This window comes from Semicossyphus pulcher, unplaced genomic scaffold (assembly GCF_022749685.1).
Source record: "Semicossyphus pulcher isolate SPU_LCO1_2020_fin unplaced genomic scaffold, fSemPul1.0.p SCAF_16, whole genome shotgun sequence".
NCBI lineage: Eukaryota > Metazoa > Chordata > Actinopteri > Labriformes > Labridae > Semicossyphus > Semicossyphus pulcher.
In genome coordinates, this window is record NW_027211670.1 from 7,016,752 (window position 1) to 7,025,566 (window position 8,815).

Sequence of the window (8,815 nt, forward strand, 5' to 3'; positions counted from 1 at the left end):
ACTGTGAACTATGTTTTGTTTTTAAGGGACGTTCCAATATTAGTCTCAAACGTCCTCTTGCTGTTTATACAAGACAATTGGACTCTTGTTTAATATTTAAAGAGACTGACTGACTGACTGACAAATGCTCTTCAGCTCAAAACATGAACACATGAACAAACGGCCTCAGTCTGACTCTCACATTAGTTTCATATTTTCTCCATCAGCTTTGTATGAAACCCTGCAATGAAGACGAGAAGGAAAGACTTTGATCCTGTTTGTTTATTCATGATGTCAAAGTTCAGTTTGTTCACACATCACATCAGTAAAGTCTGTTCAATGATTCTTGTTCCTGATTTCGTCATTTGTTGGACCACAATCTAAACTATTGATTTCATCATGATCATTGAAGGTTTAAATACCTCAGAGGACATTTTTCATCCGTTTAAAAAGCAACAAAACATTTTCATATCAATGTGATTATAGATTTTCTACAAATGTACAAAGTGGTGAAAACAAAATGTGTACGTTAAAGAAAGGTCTGATGCTTTCTCTCTTCACACTCATGAATTACAACAGAAACAACAGCATATAAACGCATCAATACAAACAATCAACAAACATTTAGAGCAGAGAGAAGTTTCTATTTTCACACAGAGAAATGTCATCGATCATCATGAGCAGTGAAAGCCTCCATGGCTAAACAGACACAGGAAGGAGCGTCACTTAAAGGAACTCCTTTACAGAACACATGAGAAGACGTCAAAGTACCGCCCATAAAGTTTGATTGACAGGTGACAAAAAGGTGACAACAATCAGCTCTCAGCAACAAACATGAATAAAAATCAAGCTGAAGAATTAAAACACAGAAGTTAACCCGCTGTCCCTTAAATGACTTCTGTTTATTTCACTTTACACAACTCAGCAGTGACTCCAGGAGAACAGTGAAGCCAAAGTCCAGCACAGAGAGGCTGAGTGAATGTGGTCTGCACTCTGTGGAGGAGAGTCATGGTTTCAGAGATGCGGTAGAAGGACAGAATACCTGCTCTGTGATCCAGGTACACTCCTACTCTGGAGGACGGAGGACCTGAGACAGGAGTTTGGACATTGTTGTACCTAAAGTTAGAACTGTTGTTGTTACAATATAACGCCCAAGATTTGTCATTGTATCCAAATACACATTCCTTCCCGCTCCCTGCTCTGCTGATATTCTTGTATGCGACTGCTACATAAACTCCTCCTACTCTCCACTCCACCTCCCAGTAACAACGTCCAGTCAGACTCTCTCTACTCAGGACCTGGTTATAATAAGTGAACCTGTCTGGATGACTAGAATAAGACTGTTTTTCTCTCATTAATGTTGCTTTTCTGTTCCCATCAGATAATAACAGCAGTGTGTGTGCTGTGTTTGGATCCAGTGTGATGTCACATGAGTACTGTAAGAACTCAGCTCTGGTCTTGGGCTCTGGTTGTGGCAGTAAAACATCCACTTCAGTCACTGCTTGTGAGATGTTTGTCCATTTCTCCCTCAGAACGTCCTGTAGTTTATCTCTGACCTCTGACACAGCCGCTGTCACAGCCTCAAAGTACCTTAGAGGACGGATATTGATGCTGGATGAGTCTGTAGATTCACTGAGTGGTGACAGTGAGGGGTAGTCGTGTAGAAACTGGTTGTGATCCTCTGTGAGTGACAGCTCCTCCAGGTCAGCGTCTCTCCTCTTCAGCTCAGTGATCTCCTGCTCCAGCTTCTCCTGAAGCTCTCTGACTCGACTCACTTCAGCTTCCTGCTGGGACCTGACCTGCTGCTTCACATCAGAGCATCTTTTCTCCATGAGACGGATCAGCTGAGTGAAGATCTTCTCACTGTCCTCCACTGCTTTATCAGCAGAGCGATTGACAGCCTCCACCTGCTGTTGAAGCAGCTTCACATCTTTCTCTCTGTCCTGGATTCTCTGCTGGATGTTTTGTTGACTCACCCCGAGCTCTCTCTGCCTCTCGGTCCTTTCTGCTGCAGCTGAGACTGTGTCGTGGCCTTTATGTTCGTCCATTAAACAGAGATGACAGATAGACTGCTGATCAGTACGGCAGAATATCTTCATCACCTCATCATGACGAGAGCAGACGTTCTCCTGGAGCTTCTTGGAGGGCTCCAACAGCTTGTGTTTCTTAAAAGTAGGTGATTCATAATGAGGCTGCAGGTGTTTCTCACAGTAAGAGGCCCGACAGACCAGACAGGACTTGCAGGCTTTCAGTTTTCTCCCAGTGCAGAAATCACAGGCCACATCTTCAGGTCCAGCATAGCAGTGATCAGCAGGAGCAGCTTGGAGTCCAGTCTTCTTCAGCTCCTCCACTAAAACTGCTAACATGGTGCTTTTCACCAGGACAGGCCTCGGTGTGAAGGTCTGCCTACACTGAGGGCAGCTGTAGACTCTCCTCTCATCCTCTGTATCCCATCGGGTTTGAATACAGTTCATGCAGTAGCTGTGTCCACAGGGAACAGTCACCGGATCCTTCAGTAGATCCAGACAGATCGAACAAGAGAAGGTTTCCTCGTCCAGCTGAACTCCTTTCTGCGCCATTTCACCTCTCAGTGACAACGACTGTCTGAGTTTCACTTCCTCAACACTAAAACAAGTTTGAGCTCTGATCTACACATCATGTGTTTGTGCAGTGAGTGTCAGCTCTTGTTGGTTACACCCATCTTCAAACTGTTGATCTGAAGGGGAGGGAACAAGGAAGTATCTGAGTCAGAGTGAAGTGTGTGAGAGCAGGAAGAAGAGGGAGGGGTTATCAAGCTCTGCTTCATTCCAGGAAGAGGAGCGGTGTGAGAGTGATACTTTGTGTTTGTTTACCATCGAGTTCATTTCTCATTTAAAAACACTTATTTCAACCTCAGGAGGGAAACTGTTCTTTGAATCAGAGGGTTTGTGTTTGAGAGAATCTCTTCTGCTGCTCTTAAAGTACAGTTTGGCTGAATGATGATAATAATTTAATACAATAGAAGACAAATAGAGAAATTGATGCTGTAGAAGAAATTACATCCTCAACCTTTCCTGACTTAATTTGTGAAGTCCTCAAAGCATATTTGAAGAAAAACATGTTAAATGTAACATGTGATTTTGACTAATCGCCAGAGGACCTGAATGCACCACATGATGTGGCCCTGCGGCTCACGTGCAGACTGTACTGACTGGATGAATCTGGAAAACGTAGACATTTTTTACATGCCTGTTTAGTTTCGTCACAATTGTGCTCAAAGAAGTCTCCTCCAAGTGAGGTTTTCATCACACCAGTGAAGTTTTAAACCTCCTCCTTGACCTTTGACCTTTTGGGTATAAAATGGCATCACTTTATCATCTTATCCTATCTTGTCATTTGTCATAGTTATTTGCGTATGAATTCTTATAGCCAAAAGCGTGTTATGTGTAGTAACAGTGACCTTGACCTTTGACCTTTGACCACCAATTCTAAAGAGTTCATCCTTGAGTTGAAGTGAACGTTTGTGGCAAATTTGAAGAAATTCCTTCAAGGCGTTCCCGAGATATCGTGTTCACAATAATGAGATGGACATGAGGTCACAGTGACCTTGACCTTTGACCACCAAAATCGAATCAGATCATTGTTGAGTCCAAGAGGACGTTTGTGCTAACTTGCATCATAATTAGCGTAGGAGTATTTGAGTTATAACCAAAAACTTGATCCTTGAACTTTGACCTTTGACCACCAAAATGTTATCAGTTCAACCTTCAATCCAAGTGTTTTCCTTGTAAATGTATCTGATGTGCATAAAACTAACTATAACATGCACTAGGCAGGCTATCCCAGCTGCCATGGCAAAGGGCGGAGTACACCCTGGACTGGTCACCAGTCAATCACAGGGCTGACACATAGAGACAGACAACCTTTCACACTCACACCCACACCTATGGGCAATTTTAGAGTCACCAATTAACCTTACAAGCAAGTCTTTGGACTGTGGGAGGAAGCCGGAGACCCCGGAGGGAACCGACGCATGCACGAGGAGAACATGCAAACTCCGCACAGAAAGGCCCATGTTGTCCAAACCGGGGTTTGAACCGGTGACCTTCTAGCTGTGAGGCAACAGCGCTAACCACTGCATCACCGTGCAGCCCGCCATGGGTGAGCATTAGAGGTAAAATAAAGTAACACGAATGCTGCCATCACCTTGCTTTTTGTTAAAGAACTAGATGGTGAGTTAAACACACGCTTATGTCCCAAACTGTATCTGTTTTTTTCTTATTGGGGTTATTGCTCCATTTGGATCAGAGGTTCTTCACTAATTGTGTTTGTAATTTGTCTTATTTCTGATGAAACATAGGTTTAAAATCCTGAAATGTTAATTTGTATTGACGACAGGATGTTGTCTAATCTGAATGCTTATTAGTGGGCCACTTTTGTTTCTAAAGCTTGGAAGAAACGCCTACTTTTGTCTTCTGCAGGCCTTGGTTTAATTTTTAAAAAACATGGCATCTCTTACCATTTTTATGCGGACGACTCCCAAATCTACCTGCCGCTTAAGAAAAATGATAAGAGCTCCCTGATACCCCTACTAGAGTGTCTAAAGGACATCAAGGCATGGATGGCTTTTAATTTTTTAAAGTTAAATGAAGACAAAACTGAGGTCATGGTGTTTGGACCCAGTCGAGGCTGTGATGTCCCTCCTATAGACCTGGGCTCCCTGCAGTCATATGTAAAACCCATAGTCACAAACCTCGGCGTCAAAATGGACAGTGATTTTAAACTTGATAAACAGATAAACTCAGTAGTTAAAACAAGTTTTTATCATCTGAGGCTTTTATCTAAAATTAAATCCGTTGTATCTTTTAATGATTTTGAGTGCTTGATTCATGCTTTTATCTCGACCCGTTTGGACTACTGTAATGCACTTTACACTGGCATCAACCAGGCCTCCCTCGCTCGCTTAGTAAGTCCAAAACGCGGCTGCTCGTCTTTTAACAGGAACGCGCAAGCATGAACACATTACCCCTGTTCTCGCCTCCCTCCACTGGCTCCCTGTCCATTTTAGAATTCATTTTAAGATTTTATTGTTTGTTTTTAAGTCATTAAATGGTCGGGCGCCTCAGTACATCACAGACCTCATACACACCTACACCCCCTCAAGAGCATTGAGGTCCGCTGATCAGCTGCGTCTTGTCATCCCAAAGAGCAGACATAAGAGCAGACACTGCTTTTTCAGTGGTAGCTCCTAAATTGTGGAATGAGCTACCCACCCACGTCAAAATTGCCCCCACTCTAGATACTTTTAAATCTCGTCTTAAAACGCATTTTTATTCCTTGGCTTTTAATCCAGCATGAGAGTTGTGTGGTCTCTGTTTGTCTTTTATTGTTTCTAAATCATTGGTTGTTGTTTTGTGTTTTATGTATATTTTAGTGTTTTTATATGCTTTTATTTTATTGTGTTTTTTTAATCTTTTACTTTTTATATATTTATTTTAACATTTGAATTTTACTTACTTACTGTTTTTATCTGTTGTGCAGCACTTTGGTAACCTTGTTGTTTTTAAAATGTGCTATATAAATAAAGTGGATTGGATTGGATTGGACTGTTTTGGGCTGGGCATATTGTCTATGCATGACACCTGCAGGATGTGTGGAAAATCTGCCATGTGTGCTTGTAAGTAAAATCTTTTTTTGTTTTTTTTTGATGATGATGAAAATGTGGGTTTTTTTGCAAGCTCGTTTTTTTTAAAATGCATATCTCTGTTAATTTAATGCAGAATACTACTTGTACTACATATTAGGAAATAATAGGTAGGAAATTATTTCCATCTCCAGGTAGCAAACGTGAAGTCATGCCTTTATTTGTCTTTATTACAGTTGAGTATCTGTAAAAAATGTAGGCCACAGGCAACATCTAAATAATATGGCGCAATTCAAAATGACAATTCATTTTGCCTGAAAATCAAAACCTTCTTCCCAATAATCCTGCGGTCAGGTCTGACTCCGAGTAAACTACTGAGGGTCTCTTACAGAAGGAGGATTGAGGGAGTGAACAAGGGCGTGATTTCAGACTCAGACTGCTGTTAAAGTACCAATCCAGAATATCTCAGTGTCATTCTTATTGGAGGCACCTACAGTTTTCACTGATGTCTTCATCTGAACTTTGAATTAGTTTTCTTTATCCTTTGATTTGAACTTGTTTTTATATTTTTACCCTCGTAGTCATTGATTGTTTTCTTTGTTCGTTCAACGATAGAAACTCAGCAGAAACCAGAGAAAACAGTACAACTCTTGTACACCTGTTAGACTAAATGTAACAGACACTTATTTAACTAAAGAAACTTCCAGATTAGTCCTTAAAGTGGGGCTAGAGGTGAGGGCGGGGGGAGACCTCAGCAGTCGGACTCGGACATCCTCTCAGGCCGAGCTGATTGACAGGTGCTGGGCGGGTTGAAGACGTCAGGGTCGCTGATGCCCAGCTGGAGGTTGAAGAAGTGGGTGGAGGTAGTGACGCTGCTGTTCCTGGTGTAGGTCTCCTGCACCGGGTAGCAGTCCTTCAGAGTGTAAACGCCCACCCAGGTCTCATCTGGCGGAGAGACGAGCAAATGTTACGGCAGAGCAAAGAGGAACAGGAGGTTTCAATCCTCCAATAGCTGCTCTACTCTGCTGCTCGGGAACAGAACGCTGCAGGAGTTGCATTTGTCATCAGAGCTGTCAATCACGAAGTCACACCCCCTTTTTATAGCCTAAAATAACTAATTAAAAGTCAACTTGTCAGAAAACTCAACACTTGGACATAAATCAGCATGATAAGAACTAACTATAATGACAGAAAAATGTTTGAGAAAAATGTATTTTGATTTTATAGTTTGACTCATGTCCCATCTGTTAACATGGAGGAGGCGGGCTTTATGACCTATACTGCAGCCAGTCAGCAGGGGGCGATAGAGAGGGTTTGGCTTCACTTTTAGGGAGCTGTCATGTCGGCCATCTTTTTATACAGTCTATGGTTGACTTATTCCCCACTCGAAAGCCTTTACAAATTAGCATCCTATGCTTGCTAATCGTCTCCATTACTGTGGAATGGTCGATTGTAGTATCAAACCCACAGACATTTATTGCAAAAATCTGCAGTGATTAAAAAAACGTTTTTTTTGGTCAGTTGAGACCAAAGCAGAGCCAAAAGTGACTGTGAACACTGACTTTTTCATGTGTTTTTATTTATAGAACAGAATGTTTCCTTTTTGGTGTTGAAAATCCCAAAATAAATCGTATAAAAAAAGAAACCAGGCTTACGTTGGAGTGCCGGCTTCCTGTCTGACCTCTCCTGAACCTCCACGTTGTCCCCAGGCCGTCCGATGATACAGTATGCTTCAGATCACGTCCAGTATGCTTTTTCAAAGTAAAAGCCCGATGTGGAATTCTGACTCCCCTCGTTTGTAAACAATGCTTTTATTTTGAAATGTTTCCCGGGCCGTTGTTGTTGTTGCAGCTCTTTTTAAACTTACAAATCAGAAAGATTTGAAATGTATTCATAATTACGCTAATCTGACACGCCGACATCATGTGTGAAAACTATTGTGTCCGATAATTACTTATAACTGTGGTCATCCTTTTGAGGAAACTGTTATGATTTAACTGTCCACTAGATGGAGCTGTTGTAGAAGATTGTAGGTCTGTGTCCAACAACGTTGAACCCTCTGTATCTTTGTATGTCATCTTTTCAGCAAGCGTCACAGTGTATGACTCTACCTTATTACTTTGCAAGCAGATTAAAATGCACAAAATCTGATGGGTCAAAGGATGCTCTGGATACCCGGGAAACAGAATGTGGCATGTTTTTGTTGTGTAGATCATTTTTGCTAGTACAGTTGTTGTATCAAAGTTTCCAATATTACTATCGTTAACCGTTACACAAACCAACCTACAAATCAACCTACATAAATGGTTGGTGGTTCTGTTGATGTAAAATCATTACTTACCCATGACGACAGCTGACAGATTTGCAATCACAAATGCATGCTCCTGGATGCAATCACAGCATGTCTTCATCCAGCCACAGCAGCCGCCGTGTCCAGAGACTTCATCCTCCTCAGTTACATTGTTGTTCATCATTTTTATGTAGAGTTAGTTAAACTAAAAATGGAAAAAAATGACATTAGCCAGCTAATATTGGCAGAGAGCTATCAAAACAATTTACTGACACTTGAATATTTTATTTACAAGCTAATCAACTTACGAGGCTCTTTTTTAATGAATTAATAATATTAAATTACTCACAAGAACAGACAGCAAGAGATGAGCCGCAAGAAATGTTTTGCAGATTTTGAATGTGAGAACTTGATGACAAATATGAGTATCACGTGACCTAAGAATGTAAACATCTAGCTGGCCTTACTGATCCTTCAGGCTTCTGTGGACACGCCTATGATTCTTACCAATGCCATTAGGAGCAGTCGTAGGAGCCAGAGGAAACAGATTTTTTTCACAGATTAGCTCTCTCATGTACTACTTCATGTTTACAGCGACAGTTTGAGCAAATATGACAAGAAATTAGTTTCAATAATGTTACCTACTACAGCTTTAATATATTGCAGTATATGATATTATCGTGTGACTTCCCAGATAGCAGTCGACTCGGGGGCGGATCCGCCAGCGGTCCCAAACAAAGTAAGTAAACTATGCTGTCAAATATGCTTTATTTGTTTGTGTCTAGTCAGTTTAATTATACTGGTCAAAGACAGCGTAATTACTTTGTCTGCTGTTTTTTCAATCTGAAAAGTCAATCTTATTGCAAGTCACGCTAGCTTACATTGCAGCACATTAGCATAAGCTAATATACACTGAACAAAAA

The 8,815-nt window shown here is 41.3% G+C and overlaps 1 protein-coding gene across 1 annotated transcript; it reads right to left on the bottom strand.

Moving 5' to 3' along the window:
• Positions 1–252: 252 nt before the first annotated feature.
• On the bottom strand, positions 253–2,573 carry LOC138593052 (tripartite motif-containing protein 16-like). The gene has a single exon (XM_069663884.1). It carries the CDS (start codon positions 2,556–2,558, stop codon positions 882–884), a length of 1,677 nt encoding a protein of 558 aa, XP_069519985.1. The 5' UTR covers positions 2,559–2,573; the 3' UTR covers positions 253–881.
• Positions 2,574–8,815: the final 6,242 nt, after the last annotated feature.